Below are 21,176 nucleotides of genomic sequence, written 5' to 3'. Positions count from 1 at the left end.
TAACAATGAAGGGGCAGCAAGGGATTGTAATTGAGCATCATACATACATCTATTTATATATTCATTTTATAAGTGTGTCATTCTGCTGGTGGTTACCGAGAGCACTTTATATGGGGAAGGGACATGCAGGTTCAATTCAGCAGGTCTTGTGGGACTGCCCACACCAGTTCTTATGTTGGTGTTGGTTTTGGTAATGCCAGATCAAAAGCAGGGGTGCCAGGAGCAGAGGAGCAAAGTAGTGACAATTCTTGTGGACTGTCCAGGCCTGTCCAGGTTTGATAATCAGGTGATGCCCTTGCCTGAACAAGCCATGGACAGCTAGCTGTAGGTCAATCAATGGACAGCCTGGGTTGGATTTACAAATGGTCAGCTTTTGTTAAATCTGCCAGTAGGCAGTATGGGTATATATCTACCAATGAACAGACTGGTTAGATTTACCAATAGACAACCCTTTGTTAAATGTATCAATGGTCACCCTGGGCTAGCTCTACCAATGGACAGCATATGTTAGATCCATCAATGGGTAGCCTGGGTTGGAGCCACCAATGAACAGCTTGGGGTCGATCTACCAATAGACAGCTTGGGTTAGTTCTACCAATGGACAGCTTGGGTTAGCTCTACCAATGAACAGCCTGCCTTACATCTACCACTGATGAGCTTGGGCTAAATGGTCGAGTTAAAGAGCTTTAGTGAGATGAGAGTTGTAAAAGGTTGTGTCGCTAGCCAGATCTAGCAATGGAGAGCCAGTGTTAGATCTACCAATGTACGCCCTGCATTAGATTTACCAATGAACAGCCTGTGTTAGATCTACCAATGAACAACCTGTGTTAGATCTTTTAATGGGCAGTCTAGGTTAGATCTACCAATGAGCAGCCTGGGATGGACTTACCAATGGTCAGCCGGGTCAGATTTACCAATGTTCAGCCTGGGTTCAATCTACCAGTGGTCAGCCGGGGTTAGCTCTACCAGTGGTCAGCCTAGGTTAGATTTACCAATGAACAGCTGCATTAAATCTACCAATGGTTAGCCTGGGTTAGATCTACCAATGAACGGCCAGCCTCACATCAGCCAATGGAGAGCTAGGGATGGAGGGTGCAGGAAAAGAGCTTTAGTGAGATGAGAGTTGTCGACGACTGTGTACCTGGCCAGTTCTTCCCATTAACAGTAGTCAGTCTTTGGCATCTGACACGCTTGTGATGCCTGACAGTGAAAAGGATTTGGTAGAGTCTGTGTTGCAGTGGACTTTGGGCTGAGTGCTTACTGTGCATGCAGCTCATTGCATCCTGTGTTTATGAATAGGAGGTCTGAATGTGGTTTTCTAGATCTCGGTGCCATCAGATTGTCTAGAACATTTTATACTCTGCAGTAGAAGTTTCGCAGTAAGACTTCAGGATCTTTAGAAATAAGAAGATTTATTTTGACTACTGCGCGGTTTACTTTAAACTCCTTACAATTCAACAGTTATATTTTTGTAGTGGCTGACTCTAAGCTGGCCCAATCTGCTACTTTTCTGGGAAGTTGTTTCCTAGTTTTGTCTACCCACAGGATGAAGTAAGTACATTACATACATTTTTGGCTGGGTTTTGTAGAAAGAGAATACAATGGTCGTGGAAGGCAGGGTTATCCCAAGGGCACTGCTGCAATGCATGAGCTACTGTATTTACTATGCAGCAGGCAACTATGCACTCCAAAGATGAGCAGATGATACTGAGTAGTTTGGTCACAACAATCACAACAGAGGAGAAGCATCCACAGTCATCAACAATCACACCTCGCCTTGCATGATCTTCGAACCAGGTGCACTCAAGTAATTCAGAGCTCCTGACTTTTTCAGCATCACTTAGAGCTACTGTCAACTTGACCACTCTGGAGTAAAACAAGGACTTAATTGAAGAAGATATTGCTCTGCACTTAAACCCTTCACCACCAACAAAGCAAAACGCACCTTCTAGGAAACAACCATAAACATGGCTAGCCATGGAGGAAAAGTGTTCTTGAAAAGTGTTCAGTGTGCAGTTAACCATGGCATCAATAATCTCTCAGAATCACAAGTTCCATAGCCAGTTGACAAATGCAGCACTATCAAATTATTTCTTCACAGGGAAGATAGACAGACTCAACATACTACACAAACAACCATACTCCTTCCAATGGCTCAATGTTGCACCTTTCAAATGAGTGGAGTTAAATCCCATCTCATACAATGAGATAACTGATATTGTTAACCCTCTTAAGGCCAAGCCCTACAAAGATGGTATTCTTCCATTGTCTACCATGAAATCACACCGAAGACTCCATACTTTTCTTCTTCAAGATCATCAACTTTTCCCTCAGGCAGGAGACCTCCTCAGACCTTTGCAGAACAGGACAGATCTTCTCATGAAAATTCTACCTGGGGCCAATATGATCCCACCGACTATTGTCCCATTGCTCACCTGTCTTTCACCAGAAAATCATCAGATCAACACAATAAACCTTTTCCAGGACTGAGTTAGATCATGCTGGGGCACTTGGACTGCCGTCACTCAGTACCTAATGATGCCCCTAATTCCTGACAAGACCAAATCCTGCCTGTGAACTAAGGGTGGGATGTAATTCTGTGCAGGGCAATCACACAGAATTACCTAAGAATTCAGCAAGATTGTGCTTGAATTACACGAGAAGAGTAATTCTGGGTTTAGCACAAAAATGACCCCTTGCATCCAAAGTGATTTTACGCTAAGAAATAATGCTAAATGCAACAGAACATGACTGGTGAGCGTAAGCAGTGCAAGCACTTGCCGAGGGGCAGCTTTACTAGTATTTGGCACAATCCAACTCAGCGCAGCAAGACAATGCGCTGTGTCAAATGGACAGGGCAGGAATATGCCAGATGAACTAAGATATGATGCATTCCTGCTCTCAATCTGTGCTGGAGCACTAGTGGCTGTGGAGGGACACCTTCCTGCAGAAAAAAATCCTCTGAGGTTTTTTCCAATTTCTACATATAAATCTGGGAATGCCCCAAAACACGCCTTCTCAGGACAAAGTAACACAAAGCAGCAACTTGTGTTGTCATTAATTACTCCATATTTTTTCAAAATAAATTTCTTTATTGGCATTTCAGTCTATAAACATGCACAACGGAGCAATGCAAAGGCCGTGATACATAGGCGGCATAATAAATGAAATAACAATGACTGCAGCTGAGGTCGCAGCAACTGCTGGGCAGGAGTCCAGAGTCAATTTGGATTGATAGAGATAATTATACCTGAGGAAAGTAGGGTCTTGGGGACTCGAAATAAACACAGGATAAGCCAATAAAAGAAAGCCGTTACAGAAATAGCACTACCTAACAACAATATAACAATCTTGTAACAAACAGCTGTCTGGTGAAATCAGTAAAAGAATGATGTCACATCCTTGCAGAAGTCTGGAGAGAAAAAGGGGGGAGGATGAGTCTATGTATAATTACAAAGCACCAGCTCCTAGTATGGAATAGTGCCTATGAGGCATGCAGCCATGTATGTCAGGGGCGAGAAAGCACGCGGCCAGTCGGGATGCGAAGTGGTAGCCAAGGCATATGTCTAAAGCGAACTGGACACATATAGTACTAGCTTCAGGTAATATCAATCATCCGCAGAAGAATGGAGTGTATCAAACAATTGTAGGATGTACCTGTCCCAGGTCGTGGCAGGGGTAGTGTCACCCTGAGATCTACGATTTCAAATCAAGTCCTGAGCTAATGCCCATTTGTGGGTCACCCAGAGCCAACAGACTATCGAAGGGTGGTGTGGAGTCTTCCACTGCATAGAAATTAAGGCCCTCATTATCAACAAGGCGGTGTTTATCGCCGTGTTCGTGCTGTGGGTCATTCCACTGACCGCCAGCCACCTGGGACCCCGCCGGCCGCACAAAGAACATTCTGCTGGGCAGGCGGGCGGAAACATAGTTGCATTGCAGAATGCATGGCCAGGATTTTGCCGGCGGCTCCACATGGAGCCACCGTCAATGCCTCTGTTTGGCGGGTGCAGCTGCACCCGTCGTGCAGATTACTGCCCGTAAATCGGGCAGTGACCTACGCGATGGGGCACTGCACAGGGGCCCCTTCACTGCCCAGGCCAAGTTCATGGGCAGTGCAGGGGCCCCCAGGGGGGCCCCAGAGCACCCCTTCCGTCAGCCTTTTCCTGGCGGGGGAACCCGCCAGGGAAAGGCTGGTGCCAGAAGGGATCATTACCTGAGGGGCAGCGCTGCCCTGTCAGACAATGATTCCCTCCACCGTCAGGCTGTCTGTCGGCGGCAGCCTGGCAGTGGAGGAGGGCCGCCTTTGGCCGCCCTCCCTGTGTTGTTTATATGCCGGTTCAGACCCTCATGCCAGTGGCGGTCTTTTCACCTGCCGCCGGCATGGCGGTCTGAACCGCCGGGGATCATAATAACCCCCTAAGTGTCTGTACAGAACAGTCACCAAATCGACAAACTTCAGATCATATTTATACTGTTTTGTGTGCGGCATGATACCCAGTAAGCAAATCAGCGGATCCATAGAAATCTGCACTTCTGTAATGGCGGAGATCAATTCCATTACCTGAGCCCAGGCATGTATGAGTGGGGGGCAGTCCCATACCATGTGAATAAAAGGTTAGCAGTCCAGATTGTATCAAGGGCATCTAGGCTGGTCTCAGGAAACATTTTGCTGAGGCAATACGGTGTCTAAGATAATTCTGGTGCACATAATTATATTGTGTTCAGACGTGCATTTCGGGAGACTCACTGGACTTACTCAAGGGCCATAGTCCATTGTTGTGGAGTGAGTAGTATGGACAGGGAGTCCTCCCTGTGTGTCATACTCTGAGGTGTAGTGCTGTATATAGGGTTGAAATCGCCTTGCTGCAATACCATGTGTCACTATATATTGAAGTCTTAGGTGTTTCAGGGGTTCGGACATTCCTTGGGGCCAGATACTTGTAATTCCCCCTGAAGGCCGAAAAGGAGAGAAAGAGGCCAGCTCCTATGCCATATTGATCCTGTATGTCGTTGAAGGAGAGCAGGTCGCCCTACAGATACAGTGCGCCTAATTGGGACAGTTCTGCGTCCCATCATTGGGTCGGGTCATGTATATCCAGGAGCTTATTTAAGACTGGTAGGCTCCAAAGGGATATCTGAGGTGTGTAAGGACGCAGTGCACATCTAACGTGTATGTATCTATTCCATGTATGTTTAGTCTCGCACAGGAGCATACCCGAGGTGCGGCCCAGTGTGTCTGGGGAGAAAAGCCACTCTAAAAGACCTACGTTGCCCAGGTGTGCCCGTATCAAATCACCCTCCTCTGACCCCCCACCTGTTAACCACCTCATGGGCCACTGGAGCTGTGGCACCGCAACTTACAGTTCCAGATCAGGAATCCCCAGGCCCCCCTTCAAGCCAGGACGTTGGAGGGTCAATAAGGACGCTCTTTTTCTTGGCCGACCCCATATCAGTGTTGATACTAAACCACGTAGGATGGCGAAGAAGGACGTGGGCGGAAGCACTGGCAAGGCTGTGAAAAATACAATAAATGCTGGAGGAGCAACATTTTAGTAATTAATGCTCTCAGAGCAGGAGCAGGGGCAGACGCATCCAGAACTGTAAGGATTAGCGTATGGAAGTCAATGCCCTCCCATGATTAGATCCCTAGGCGTGTGATAAACATTCACCCCAAGATATCGGAAGGTATCGAAGGCCCAGGGAAGACGGCCATCTTCCAACAAGTGGCGTTGAGCTTGCTCAACTCTCCGCAATGGGAAAATGCGGAATTTACCCCAACGTATCCTAAGACCCGTTAAATATCCAAACTGTGCAAGGAGATCGTATAGGATGGTAGAGTAGAAGCATTATCTCGCATGCAGATAAGGACACTGTCTGCCTACAAGGAGACGATATGCCAAGCGGTCCCTACCTGAACGCCCCTGTCTGTTCCTTGCACACGTAATACAGCATCCAGAGGCTCCACGGCCAATACAAACAACACCGGTGATAAAGAACAACCCTGGTGAATGCCTTGTTTTATGGTAAAGGAGCGTGAGATACATTGGTCTGTGCGGACCCGGGCCTTCGGGGCAGTATACAGTATCTTAATTCATTTCAGGAAGCCAGGGCCCAAACCAAAAACGTGTAGGACTCGAAGCAAGCATTCCAGCTAAGCGCGTCAAACACCTTCTTAAAATCTAAGGAGACCGCCACTGGAAGGCTTGGTCCCACTACTGATGCATCAACGATATGACACAGGCACCTAATATTTAAATGCATAGCTCAGCATGCACAAAGCTGTTTTGATCCGAGTGAATAAGGGCCCCCAATAGCGGGAGTAGTCTATTAGTGAGGACTTTGCTTAAGATCTTATATCTTAATGATGATCTCATATCTTAATGTTGAGCATTGAGAGTGGCCTGTATGAGCCTACCGCCATGGGATCCCTGCCTGGCTTTGGTAACACAATAATTAGGGCTTCCCAAAGTGAATCCGGAAGGATGTCACGCCTGTGTGCCTCACTATAAACTTCAAGAAGGCGAGGAGTAAGGGTGTCTCCGAAAGCCGCATAATACTCGACACGGAACCCATCGGTACCCAGTGTTTTACCCAGAGCCAATTGTTGGATAGCTAATGTAACTTCTTTCAACTGGAGGGGCTGCTCTAGTTCCCGTTGCTGTAGCGGGGTCAAAGTGGGAATCAATTACCCCCTTGGGTAACCAGGAGAGGAGTATAGATGTTCATAGTATCTGGTAAACACCCCATTAATATCTGTCTGAGTGTTTTTGACACCTCTGGTATGATCCCGGACGGTCCCTATCAAGGTTTCGGGAACCTCTGCCCATAGTAATCATGCCAATATCCTGCCAGGTTTGTCCCCATCAGCATCTTGGCAGGCCACCAAGGCTTTGTAGTCTATATCTTCAACCGTTGAAGTTCGTACCAGTATTTGCGATGCAGATCCGCCAATCTCGGACAAGCCAATGGAGGCGTGATCTCCTCCAACTCTGTAGAACAAAGAAGCACCTCCAACTCCGGCACACTTTGGGTTAGGGTGGTGCCGACGCCCCATGTTGTGGAGATACAGACTCCTCACATGACAACTTTCATAGCTTCCCATTCGACCACTCTAGTGGTCCCAGTACCCATATTCTCAGTAAAATAACGGGATATCTGGGTGGCTAACTTAGCAAGGTAAACTGTATCATGCAAGGCGTCAGTGCGCAGGCCCCCAGAAGGGACAACTGGCCGTGGCCTCTCCCATTGAAAGGTGACTGAAGCAGGTTTCTGCTCAGATATTCAGAGGTACATATCAATGGTCAGCACTCATAATAGGAATACTCGTGTTCTCTGGGATGACCCAACCGCCAAATGTCGTGGAGGTTTAATGTCTTGGACCAATGTCGAAAGTGTTTTGTGGCGTGTATACCTGCTGTACCCGGTAGGGGGGAGGTTGTGACCAGTCCCAGTCTGTGTCTTGTATACAGTTAATATCACCCCCCCCCCAGATCTCCAGAGCTTGTGGTGTTAAGAGTATGGTAGGTGACAGAGAGTGTAGGAAGACAGCATGAGCAGTGTCAGGGGGAGTATAGACGGATATTAAATAAAAAAAGGGTGCCCATCCAGGGTGCCCTCCACTACTTCATAGCAGCCCTCTGCATCAACCATGACCCTACATTTCACAAACGGGACCTCACGGGCAACCCAGATAAGGACCACTTGGACATGAGCAGAATAGCCAGTGTCATACACCTGTTCACCCCATCTTCTGCTCACTTTATCCAGTTTGCTCTTGGTGAGGTGAGTGCCCTGTAAACATGCGGAGTGTATTTGTTGCCGCCTGAGGTATGCATAGATCTTATGCCTTCAGGCCAGCATAGCTATGCCCCTAATATTCCATGTGAGTGCGCTATAAGTAGTAGGCATGAGTATCAGGTAACGTCACTCAAATGAGTGTGTTCCGTAATCACCCATTCATGATAACTCGCTCCCAGATCTCGACTCAGACAATAAAGCATCTAAACAGTGCAGTATAAACCAACAAACCAAGAAAATGAACAACCTCCATTCTCCAGTCCTCAGTACGAAACGGCCTCATGACACCCTCGATGAAACGAAGTAACAGGTATAAAACAAGTGTCTGTGTTACGGCTATGTCCTTATGGAAAGTCCAATGGGAGGGTATGTGCCCACTAATGAGTGTTTGTGGGCCTGGTGTAAGCCCCCCGCAGTTGGCTGGAACGAACATCCGAGCCCTCAGCCCCCAATGTCTTACCTCCAGATCGGCGTACAGTCCCTTGAAAGGGCACTCCCCCTGCTGCTTACTCGGCTACCGCCGAAGAGGATGACATCATCATAAGTCATCGGCGGAGCGTGGTGCGACCTGCGGGTCGGATGGGATGGGGCAGTGGAGGAAAGTGAGCCCCCAGCGTCTGAGCCGGAGTCCAATGACTGTTCAAAGCGCAGCAGTGAGTAGGGGTTTGCGCTGCAGAGAGAGGCCCCATGACTGCTCAAGCCTGTGCTGCCTCCTCTTGGCCCTCAGTTGGTTTTGACTTAAGTGACTTCCTTTTGCGAGTCCGAGGCTTAGGTGTGAGCCAAAGCGTGTTCTCTGCATTCTCCTTCTATTCTCCTGCCAAGTTCTTAGCATGTAGCCACGTCCAAACATCCTCTGGGGAGTGGAAGATGTGGCTCTTGTTGTCATCAATCACATGGAGCTTTGCTGGAAACAGCAGGGCATATTTTAAGTTCACTTCGCAGAGACACAATTTAACTTTGGTGTAGGAGTTCTGTTGGTGCTGTACTGCCATAGTGAAGTTGGGATAGGCTGTGATCGTGCTGTCCTCGCACTTCCAGGGTCCTTTAGTCCGGAATCTCTGCAAGAGCATGTCCCGGTCCCAGTAATTGAGCAGCCGGGCTATTATTGGTCACAGAGGAGCGGCGAGCGGCGAGCGGCGGGCGGCTGGGGCCGACCAGGGATGCGGTGCGCCCGTTCAATCGAAAAGAACTTTGGTATCTTGCCCTTCTGTGCTTTGTTAGCAAGCCAATCTTCAAGAAATAATTCTGTGCTAGGGCCCTCTGCGCGCTCTGGGAAGCAAAGGAAGTCAACATTGTTTCTGCAAGAGCGTCCCTCCACGTCCTCTGCTCTGCAGTGAAGCGTGCCAACCTCAGTCTCAACCTGCTTCAGATGATCTTGCGGCAATTGGTGCACCGTGACGAGGGTAGATTCTGTGTCGCCAACACCGTCAACTAATTTGCGATGGTCCATTCACAATAAATTGACTTCCAGTGAGATAGTCTCAATCAGAGTCTCACGGGAGGATTTTGTGTCCAAGATAGCCTGTAGGAATTTATCAAATTGCAATGAATGTGCTTGCAGTGTGGCTTCAAGATGATGTAGGCTGTTCAGGGTTCTGTCTGGGGGGGGTTGGAGGGTGCTTGCACCTCACTCACCCTAGCCGTCAGCGACTTAAGGGACCTGGTCTTTCCCATCATGCTTGGCAGCTACCGGGCAGTAGAAGGAGGCTGCAGGAAAATTAAGTTAACAGAACACGGTATAGGAGCAGGAGACGAAGAGTGCCCGGATCAATTTCAGGACAAGATGCTCAAAAGGCTGTGCTATTCGCCTCGTGCCACATCTGTATTGTGGTAGTTACGTTAACAGGGTGACAATCTTTGGAGGTGGAATCAGGTAATTCAGTCCTCTCCTGTGAGGGGTACCAGTGTTAGCAATCGACATATATGCCTCTTACATGCCTCCCTCAGAGGTCTCTTATGGTCCTGCATTGTGCACCTCTTCGTAGTAGATGAAATAGCGGCGCTTATCTTTTATTTGGGGAGAAGGCCCCAGTTTGCTGTCATCCCATCTGGTTTGTAGGTGGGAGAGGAGGGCGTCCGAACATGTTGTGCGGCCCAGCCGGACGGGGCTCAGCCTCGGATCTCGTGTCTACCACTGTCAGTTTTGAATATCACCTTGTTCATAAATCCATGTTCTCCCGCTGCATGGGGTAGGAGGTCTGTCAATGCTCCACAGCGGAGCAGAGGAGGCCGTCCCTTCACTACTCCGTATTTACTATACCACGCAGAGGCATGCAAAGCAGCTCTGCGTGGCATAGTAAATCTCACTTAAGGGCTGGCATTGCTCTTACGTCACATATTGTGACACAAGCACAACGCACGCCCTTAGTGAATCTAGATCTAAATGTGTGTGTGGGGTAGGATTTTCCCTCAACTTACTACCGGCATTTAGAACTATTTCTTAGTGCAAATTGCACCCTTGTGTCCAAAACGGACGCAAGGGTGCATGCATTTTGCGCAATGAAACAGTGCTAAATGCAGCAGAACACAAACAGCGAGTGCTAGCGGCCCCTCATGAGCTAAATGTGCTTTTAAGGTAGGTTTTTTCCACAAATTACTCTTAATCACACGAGCAAGAGTATTTGTGTAATTATCGATGATTCTGCGTCAAAAAGTAACGCAGAATCACAAACATTACTCAGATTACTCCGCCATGATCGAGTTCTGCCCAGGCCTACTGTGACTCCTTCTCAGATATCCACAGCCTTCGATGCATTTGACCGGCAAGCACTAACCCACCACTGGCAGCATGCATGGGCATCTCCGACACGGCCAGCAAAGGTTCACCTTCTATCTCATCAAATCTTCCATATGAAGCATGCATGGGTGGCTAGATTAGAGGCAAGCATGCATGGGTGACTAGATTAGAGGCAAACATGCATGGGTGGCTAGATTAGAGGCAAGCATGCATGGGTGACTAGATTAGAGGCAAACATGCATGGGTGGCTAGATTAGAGGCAAGCACGCATGAGTAGCTAGATTAAAGGCAAGCATGCATGGGTAGCTAGATTAGAAGCAAACATGCATGGGTGACTAGATTAGAGGCAAACATGCAGGAGTACCTAGATTAGAAGCAAACATGCATGGGTGACTAGATTAGAGGCAAACATGCATGGGTGGCTAGATTAGAGGCAAGCATGCATGGGTGACTAGATTAGAAGCAAACATGCATGGGTGGCTAGATTAGAGGCAAGCATGCATGGGTGACTAGATTAGAAGCAAACATGCATGGGTGGCTAGATTAGAGGCAAGCATGCATGGGTGACTAGATTAGAAGCAAACATGCATGGGTGGCTAGATTAGAGGCAAGCATGCATGGGTGACTAGATTAGAAGCAAACATGCATGGGTGGCTAGATTAGAGGCAAGCATGCATGGGGAGCTAGGTTAGAGGCAAGCACGCATGAGTAGCTAGATTAGAGGCAAGCATGCATGGGGCTAGATTAGAGGCAAGTATGCATGGGTGGCTAGATTAAGAGATGCATGGGTGTCTGGGTGGGTGGAATGACAAAGGAAAAATGAAAAACACATACTTGGTGTTTATGATATTTCCTAGTGTACTTATTTCTTTTCTGCTTTCAAGAGATTTAAGGTGTGTTGTATAGGGACATTTTAGTACAGTGTGTGCTGTAACAGAAGCTAAAAAGTTCAGGTAAGCTGTTCTGTAGACTACGCACAAAGGTGTGATTGTTCTAATGTTGATTCTTTGAGAACCAACAGAAGTGAAAACAAAACATACTGCAATATTTTTAATGTGATGACAGCTAGATAATGAAAGTGGAAAAAAACTTTGTTGACAGTCAACAGACCTTGGGAGAAGGAAAGCATATGTCCCTCTTTTTCAGTGCATACTGCATGAGCACTGACTCCTTCATGCGCATGCAAGCGCAGGCGACGGTGGACATGAGCAAAGCCCTTTCTAATAGTAAATATTTACACTCCTTTTTCTTTTCTGGGCCCAGTCACAAAAATACCAGATTCCCTTCTGGCATCAACAATAGATTTGCGACAAATGGTGCGTCTATCCCTCCCAGGGCCATCCCTTACGACTCTGCTATGTGCACCATCCCAAAGTACTTCCCACACACTATCACAACAAAAACAACACTCTGCCAACTAAGCATCTTCTATGGTGTGCGAGTTAATGCAACACTCACAGAACTTCACAATTCATGGAAAAAACATATTTATAACAAACAGGAGAAACAATGTTCACACAATGCCAACTATCAAAATAGAGAGTGGCACAACAAACAGGAAAATGAGTGAGTGAGACAAACCTCTCTCAAGTCACACAAGCCTGCATGAAAATGCCAAGATATCTCACAATCAACACAGGTGGCATATTGGCAGTGAGAAAACCAGTGCCCCATGCTGGTGTGGCATCAATCCTAAGTCAGTAGGTAGTGAGACACAGAAAGCACTGCTGAAAGGGCCAGCAAGGAACATCTTTAGTACTAGCGGAGGAAACGCTCTTCTCGGGAAAGAGACAACCAGAGTAGGTGGAGATGAAACACCATCCTCACCCTCAGAAAGCACACTCCAAAAACAAACAAAGAGTTTCAGCCCTCTCGTCTAAAGAAATTAAAACTGTTTTTACCAGAAAGCATCTTCAGACCTGCTGCTCAAGATGCTCTTGATACTCTTGCATCTGGCTGGTGGTAACTGCACGGTCCATGGGCTTCCGGACTTCACCCCGTAGGGGCTTCAGACACCCGCAGTGCATCTCATCCGGGAGCGGGAGACACACATCACCCCCATCCTGAAGGAACTCATGGGCTCCCCTTGCCTGCCCACACCATCTTCAGAACCAGCCGTATCAGTCGTAAAGTCATGAGGACCTGCGCCCCTGCTCATCCTCCAGGTAAACTCACCATCTCTAGTGACTTTCGGCCGACCTGCAGCCAGGACACCATCAGACTGCAGAGTCAGAAGTATAAAAAACAAAAAGCTAGATAGTAGGGTGCCGATTCAAAAGTCTAACTTTACTGCTAGTAACTTGGCTTTGTGAATACCGAAAAGAAGTCAAGTTAGACTTTTGGTCTAAAGCTAGACTTTTGGTCTCAAATTAGACTTTTGGTCTAAAGTTAGACTTTTGTTCGAAAGCTAGACTTTTAGTCTCAAGTTTGGGCCTAACTTTACCTTTGTGAATTGGGCCCAATATGTTTGTCTTTGATCTTGAAAAGTGTTTCTCTTCCTTTCTGGCTAGGTTCTCGGTATACGAATGCCACATGCATGCATACATACATACATAGATACATGGATACATACATACATATATACATACATAGGTACAGACTTACGTACATACGTCTATACATACATTGATACATGCATATGTACATAAATACATAGGTACATGCATAGGTACATACATACATACATAGGTACATGCATACATGCATACATATATCCATACAATGACACATGCATAGGTACATACATACATAGGTACATGCATACGTACATACATATATACATACATTGAAACATGCATACACACAATACAAGCAGAGAGATGACTCAACACTGGCTGAGAAATATGACTTCGGTGAGAATAACCCCTCTCGATAATGGATGTGCGAAGACGCTAGATTAGGACAGGTGCACCGGTGACGTGATCAAAGTCTATTTATTTATAAAGCACAATAATGGTGTACTTCTTGGCGCTAAGAAGGTACCGTAACAAGGCTCTAGCCACAAAAGGAGAGATTGACATTACTGAGTAAAAAGAAAGGTTTTGGAAGTTTTCATAAACGTGGCTGGGGGCAGTCCCCGGCTTGAAGGGAATACCATCCTTTTGCTGTTGCTATGGAAAAGGACCCGTCTCCTAGGCAACCGTTCTCCTCTGGGTGCAGTCAGCAGAACTGGCTGACTGACTGCAGGTGCCTTTTAAGGTGGAAAAGTAGGAATTCAGGCATCAAATAAGCAGGGGCGTAGCTTCAGGCGGGTGTTTGGGGTGTTACACCCCGTATGTTATTTCTGATAAATAGTTGGGTACAAATGCTTTCAGTCAGGTATGGTGAGACGTCAGTGGGATTTCACCAGGAACTTTTGCACACACACAGACAAAAACGTACACACTCTCTGCCTGTCTATTTTGAAAGTCCTCTAAAATATTGGTTGTTCTTTAAAATATTGTGTTTTATCTTTCAGTGCCCCTACCAATCCGCATTCCTCTCTCTTCTCATCTTCCCAGTGAGCTTTAGGCCCTTCTCATGCACCCTGCTTCTCCTAGAATGGATTTAAACTCTATATGCCAGCCTGATTGTCGGAATCTCACCCCTATTCTTATTGACTAAGCTACGCCCCTGAAAAGTTGAACTGGATAAAGGCGTTTTCTACTGGAAGGGGCCAGTCTGTGATTAAGGGCCACATGTACGAACTATAGGTTTTGCGACTCGCAATTTCCGAGTCGCAAAATCTTATGTTCAACAGTGTCAATGACAATGTTTGCGATTCGCAAGGGGGTCGCAAATGACCTACCTCATGAATATTCATGAGGTAGGTCGCAATTTGTGACCCCCTTGGGAATGGCCGCCCTCACAGGGATGGTGGCCCGCTGGAGACAGCAGACCACCATGTCTCTGACTGCTTTTAAATAAAGCAGTTTTTTTTTTTAAAATGCAGCCCGTTTTCCTTAAAGGAAAACGAGATGCATTTCAAAAACAAAAAATGAAAAGTTTTCTTTTCATTTTTTCAGAGCAAGCAGTGGTCCGTGGGACCACTGCCTGCTCTGAAAAAATGTTTTCGCTGCCATTCACAAAGGGGAGGGGCCCCATGAGGACCCCTTCCCGTTAGCGAATGGGTTAGCACCAGTTTGAAACATTCGCAGTCACAAAACAATCATACATGGGACTGCGACTCGCAATTAGGAAGGGAACACCCCTTCCTAATTGCAACTCGCAAACCTTTTTTGCGATTCGGTAAATAGTTTTCCGAATCGCAAAAATGGATGTGTACATCCCAAATTGCATTTTGCATGTCGCAAACAGCCCTATTCACCATTTGCGGCGTGTAAAATGCTTCGTACATGAGGCCCTTAGTCACGTGTGGTGCACGAGGGACATTAGTGTGTGCTGCGCGTCTGCGTGACACCATTGCCGGGGAGGCCACAGGATGCATAGATTCAGACAAGCATTTCTGGGGAGGGGCCTTGGCCGGAAGCAGAACCCCAGCCGTACCCAGGTTTCATTTGAGCAGAGTTGCCTTCATGCACCAGCGAGCACCGGTGACCCAGCTGGGCAGGGGCCCTGCTTCGTGCCGCGAGGGTCAGCTGTTGCCAGGTTGACACAAGCCAAACCTGACTTGGGTCCTGTCCACCTACTAATGTAAGGGAGCCCCTAAATTTAAGAGAGCTGACGCTAGGGGTCTCATATATAAGTTGAAAAGGAGTGTGACAGGATTGACCCCTTTGGGGCGCCACAACTGAGACTTTCAGACAGGGCCGGCTTTAGGAGGGTGCGACCGGTGCAGCCGCGGTAGGCGCTGACCTGGAGCTTGAGGGAGCGTTGGCATCATATGGGGGGGAAGACGTGGCACTGTGCTTAGCAATGACTTTCCATTTACAAACACCTGCTTCAGAGTTCCTTGTATGTCCAGCTTTCAGGCAACGGTAAAAATGTCAATATAACAGTTTAACATTTCTGCTAGAGAGAGATCAGAGTTTTGTTCAGGGGCAATTATGATGCCATAAAGTAGCGCAGAGGGTTAATGTGCCTGCTGCAAATAACAGATCTGTATTTTATATGGATAGGTGAGTAGATCAGTAAAGCCAGCCTTTACCAGCGCCTTAAAACAAATGAATGTATGTGAGAGAGGAGTGATGGAGAGGTGAGGGGCATTTTAGCCAGGTGGCAGTGAGGGAATCCGAGGAGGTGGTCATGGGGAGGGGGTCGCCAAAAAGCTTGTTGCACCGGGCGCCACTTGCGCTAAAGCCGACGCTGCTTTTGGACTTGGATTGAAAACGTGGTGGAAGTGCCTTCTGCTCAGCCAGATTGAACTGACTTGATCTATTCCCATTAAGCACCACTGATCATCCGACGCTGGAACAGCCCTCAGTTCTGTGCTGAGTGATGGTCGGAATCCGGCTTGAGAGGAATTGAAGGGGTTGTTGTGTTCGATAACTTGCTAGAGCTGTTTAAATGAAAACTGTTTTTTCCAAGTTTTTTCTGAAAAAAGAAAGACTGGCCGAAAACTGTTCAGATCTTTAGAGTCAAGGGAAGGTTTTTTTGGTGCAAAAGCTGAGATAACCTTTAATCTATACAGTTCTGGATAAAAAAAAACAATCAGTTCAGACAAGGAGACGGTACAAATGGTGGGGCGACACTCACTCAGTGCAGCCAGACTGACAGCACTCTTTACGCCCAGGTGATAACCCTTCATCCGTACAGGTGTAGATTAAACAAACAATCAGTCAGTTCATGGAAACCGGCCCCAGGATGCTTGTTTCCGGTCCAGGGAGGACCTGGCTTGGCAGTTCGGGCTGGACTGTTCCCATGAGGAACAGGGTCAAGACTGATTTGCATATGGCTGGGTCCAAACTGGGGTGGCATGGTGAGCAAAAGAGCGATGGATTAAACCCAGGTCTGTGACTGGGGGTGAGTGTTTGCATTGTCAGCACTCCGTCCATCAACCTTTTGTTTTACTAAAGTTCATGGAAAGAGACAGCACAGAAGGTCGAGTGACACTCACTCAGTACAGCCAGTTAGACAACACTGATTCCACCCAGGTGATAACCCTTCATCAGTACAGGTGTGGATGAAACAGTCAGTTCAGACAAGGAAACAGTACAAAAGGTGGGACGACACTCACTCAGTACAGCCAGTTAGACAACACTGACTGCATCCAGGTGGAGGCCAACTTTTCCCAACTAGCACGTGAGGAGAGAAGCAACAATCAACACTCACTTAATGTAGGCAGCAAAAGAGCGCTCACTCCAAGATGTAAGACAACCATCATTCCTTACAGGTTGTGAAAGAAACCTCAGTTAACACAGAGAGTAAAACAAGGCGTGCTCGACGCAGGCAGTGAGGCACCCACACTCACTAAAGGCAGAGATCCAGCCTTCCCATACTGCAGGGCACTGACCCCGCCCTCACCCACGACAGACCCTACTAACTCTAGGAAGTGAGAGAGTAACTTACCAGTTATGGCAGTGAGACAACCATCTACAAACAGAAGGGCTGACAATTCTCACACAGTAGTGGGCAGACACCTCGTATAATGCAAGAAAAACACCTCTCATGCAATGCAGGCAACGCAACAACAGCACGCCAGCACAGGAAGCGCGCCAAGCCACGTCAACGCAGGCAGTGTCTCTGTGCCAAGGAAACCGGTGCCTGCAACAAGGGACTCTGTGCAGCTGCCAGGTGCACCATCCTGCGTTCCGCGTGGCGTCCCCATATACAAAGGCCCCACAGTCTCACCCCTCCGGCCCCCGCTCTGTCCGCGCGTCATTCAGTTGTAGCCTTTTTTGGGTAGGACCTCGGAGGCGGCTCTAGCTGTCTTGCCATGCTATTGTTTTTCTTAAAACAATTATACATAATATATATACATAGAGGGGCTTTCGAGCAGTCAGCTTCATCCAATTGGCCTGTTAATCTGTCATTCACAGTTTGCTTCCGCCTACCACAGCAAACAGCGGGGCAGCGGGGCGGCGGGGCGGCAGGGCAGCGGGGCAGGCCAGTTTTACCCATTGGCTCCCTTCACTTTGAGTGACAGCACAAAGACTTTGCACATTGTCCACAAGGATCCGAATACTTTCTCTCTCTGCAGCTGCAAAGCTGACTCAAAGTTTGCTTTTTATCTTATTTATTTTTGCAATACCATATTTTGGATTTTAACTACCGCTATGTATTTTCTCTACACTGCTTCTTAAAGTTTACATTATAAAGTGTTCACGTGACATTGTAACATTACCTGCCTGCACTCTGAGTGCTTGGATAATTAGTGTCTTATTCTTCTCTAAAGTAATTATACTACTACTACTACTACTACTACTACTACTACTAATACTACTACTACTACTATAATACTACTACTAATACTACTAATACTAATACTAATACTAATACTACTACTACTACTAATACTACTACTACTGATACTACTACTACTAATAATAACAATTTGCATGGTGCAACTGAAAGAATTGTTGCTTTAAAAATATCCCTAGTTAAAGAGCCACATCAATGAATGCTATTTAAATGTAGCATTTTTAATGCAACTTTAAGGGGGCCATGTTTAGGTGACCGCATATTTTTTTGTTGTTATTAAAATTGACAATAAAAAATAACAAATTACAATGGCACCAACATGCCAAGGTCAGATCTACTGCCTTTGCCAATACTTGATTAATTTCATGCACTTTGCCTTCTGAGCACCAACTACCTTAGGAATCTCTTCCCACCCACATTTGTGTAAGTTTACGCTTTTTCAGTATTCACAAAACTGCATTTTAATAGTAAGTTTACGAGTGTGGAGACTTTGCAATTAGGGCGGAGAACTGCATAAAAAAAGATAGGACAGGCCTGTCTTTTCATGCACGGAGTTCCCTGCCCCAACTGAGGAGTCTCCACACTCATATATTCAAAATTAAAATGCAGCTGTATACTTACGATTAAATTGTTTGTTTGTGAATAGCGAAAAAGAGCAAACTTACACAAAAGGATAAGTTTCTCTTTGTGGATCGGAGCCAGATGTCTCTCCCCTTCTTACCCGGTTTTGGCAAAGTTGGTCCAATACGTCATCACCACGGCGCTCAGCATCACGTCATTTCTGGAAAAGTTGCAGGGGAACAGGTCAGTGGGTCCAATCATGGGGATCCCAAAGACATAAGGCACCTCATCTCCGTGGGCCGCGTCGGACCATGCTGGCTTCATGAGACTCTGGCAGTGGTGGTAAAACGTGTAAAAGTAGGTGGGCGAGCCATAGCGTGCGTGCAGGTCTGCTGTCACTACCGATGGCTCCACCCACTGGTGGTCCGTAAAAAGAGCCACAAGTGTTTTGCGGCGGGTTTCAGGGTTGTCCCGGTCCGCCCAGTCAGTGTACATAAACTTGATGGTCTCCCTCAGCGTGTCCTTGCCCTCCGGGTAACCATAGAGATTGTCCACAAAGTTTGAGACTGAGTAGTCAAAGTCACTGCCAGAGACGCCATCCTCGGCATCGACAACGCTCTCCACAAATTTAAGCCCTTCGCCCTGATTCACCCCCAGCATGATGTCGTAGTTCAAAAACTCCCCTTGCTCCATGAGAATTTCCGGGTCATCAGGAATGACGTCCCCATCGATCACAGGGCCGAACGCCACATGGTAGCGGGCTGGCTGGATGTCCTGCTCCACAAGCTCCTTGGCACTCTTCTGCCGCAGGCAGTCCACCATGTCCACTGTGTCCAGCACATTACATCCCACCTTCTCGGCCAGCATGCGTGTGTACTTCACCGGCTGGTAGTTCACAGCCCAGCTGGAGAGGGCGGAGCCGCTCTGGATAATGGCTCTCTGGAAAAGACCTATATTGTGGGTGATAAAAAAAAATACTTTAGTCCATAAGTACAACAATGTTTTAGAAACTGCAGAGATAGCAAAGACAAGTCAATATCTTACTCTTAAAGAAACCTAACATTAAGATAATGTCATAACAAGAATAGTGCTAAAAGAGAGAAAACCATTGTATATACACCATGAAACCGGGTACAACACTTCTGGAAACCAGAATGTACAATATGGTGCATTAATCAGAGAGGACATTAGACAACATATCCCAAATTCAGATAAATCAGGGTCGATCCAAGACATTGCCACAGACAAGACATGACATGACCGTGTAACATGACGTCAGAGAATTAAATACAACAAGAGTCATAGCTGGAAAAAATACACTAAAATGAGAACTGATTTTGGGGATCATAGTTTAATTTGGAACTTGATATCTGGCAAGATCACAAACTAGTAAACTTTATACCAGATGAAACAATATTCTGTAGACCTGGATATCAGGGAAGACAATAAATTATAGAAACGGAAATTGGGGAAGATGATATACCATAGTCCAGGGTACCAGGGATTACAATAAACTAAATAGAAATCAGGGAAGATGATGTAGTAAAGACCTGGAAATCAGGGAAGACAATACAGTGAATATATTATTGACCTGGATATCAGGTAAGGTAATATACTGCAGAGCTAGAAATCAGGAAGGCCGTATACTTTAGACATGGAAATCAAGGAATACAATATACTGTAAACCTGGAAATCATGGAAGAAAATATACAGCAAATATGTAAGCCAAGGAAGTCAATAAATTGTAAACCAGGAAATCAGGAAGACGACGTACCGTAGACCTGTACATCAAGGAAGACAATGCAATGTACACCTAGAAATCAAGGGGGCAACATACTACAGACATGGAAATCAGTGAAGATGTGATATATGCCTGGAAATCATAAACCACATTACACTGTATAACTGAGAATGAGGAAGGGAAATATACTGTGAAACTAGAAACATAATGGACATCTAGAAATTAGGAAGGCAACATACTGTTGACCTGCATATCAAAGAAAACATTATAATGTACACCTGGAAGTCAAAGAACACAATATAATGTAGAACTGGAAATCATGGAATACAATATGCAAACCTGGAAATCAGGGAGGGAATTAGATGGCAGACATTTAAGTCAAGGAAGATAATATAATGATTTTTCCGTTTCCTCCAACAACGCTGATAGCCTTCACCATCATTACAATGCATAGCCCTTACCATGCATACCATTACAATCGTTGTAATGGTATGCACGGTAAAGGCTATTCGTTGTAATGACACATGTGTGGTAATGCATGCGTGGTAAAGGATAGTCGGGGAAACAGCTGCGTAGTAATGGCTGTTTCCTATAAATAAAAGAAGACAGTAATGTTGACCTGAACATCTGGAGGGCAACATACTGTACAACGGGAAATACGGGAAGACAATATACAACAGGACTGGAAGTGAGGAAGCCAATAACATGTACACCTGAAAATCAAGAAGGCAATATCCTGCACAGCTGGAAACCAGTAAGGATATTATCATTTGCTCCTCAAAATTATGAACCACAGTACTGTAGACCTAGAAATCAATGAAGACATATAACGTACACCTTGAAACCGGGAAATAAATATACTATAGACCTGCAAATCATGGAACACTATGTACGTCTGGAAATCAGGAACAACAATAAACTGTAGACCGAGAAATCAGGAAGAAGATATACTGAAGACCTAGAAATCATGAAAGGCAATATATTGCAGATTTAGAAATCAACAAAGGCAATATGATGCACACCTGGAAGCGAGGAAGG

General features: G+C 46.3%; 1 protein-coding gene across 1 annotated transcript in view; it reads right to left on the bottom strand.

Moving 5' to 3' along the window:
• The window catches only part of NLGN3 (neuroligin 3), a 474,172-nt gene that overhangs the window by 12,826 nt on the left and 440,170 nt on the right, over positions 1–21,176 (bottom strand). The window contains exon 6 of the mRNA XM_069209374.1: positions 18,558–19,347. Within this exon, the coding sequence (XP_069065475.1) occupies positions 18,558–19,347 (790 nt within the window). The remainder of the gene's footprint in view (positions 1–18,557; positions 19,348–21,176) is intronic.

Source organism: Pleurodeles waltl, chromosome 2_1, assembly GCF_031143425.1.
Source record: "Pleurodeles waltl isolate 20211129_DDA chromosome 2_1, aPleWal1.hap1.20221129, whole genome shotgun sequence".
NCBI lineage: Eukaryota > Metazoa > Chordata > Amphibia > Caudata > Salamandridae > Pleurodeles > Pleurodeles waltl.
Note: the sequence above shows the minus strand (reverse complement) of the source record. Positions and strands in the feature narration are given on the sequence as shown.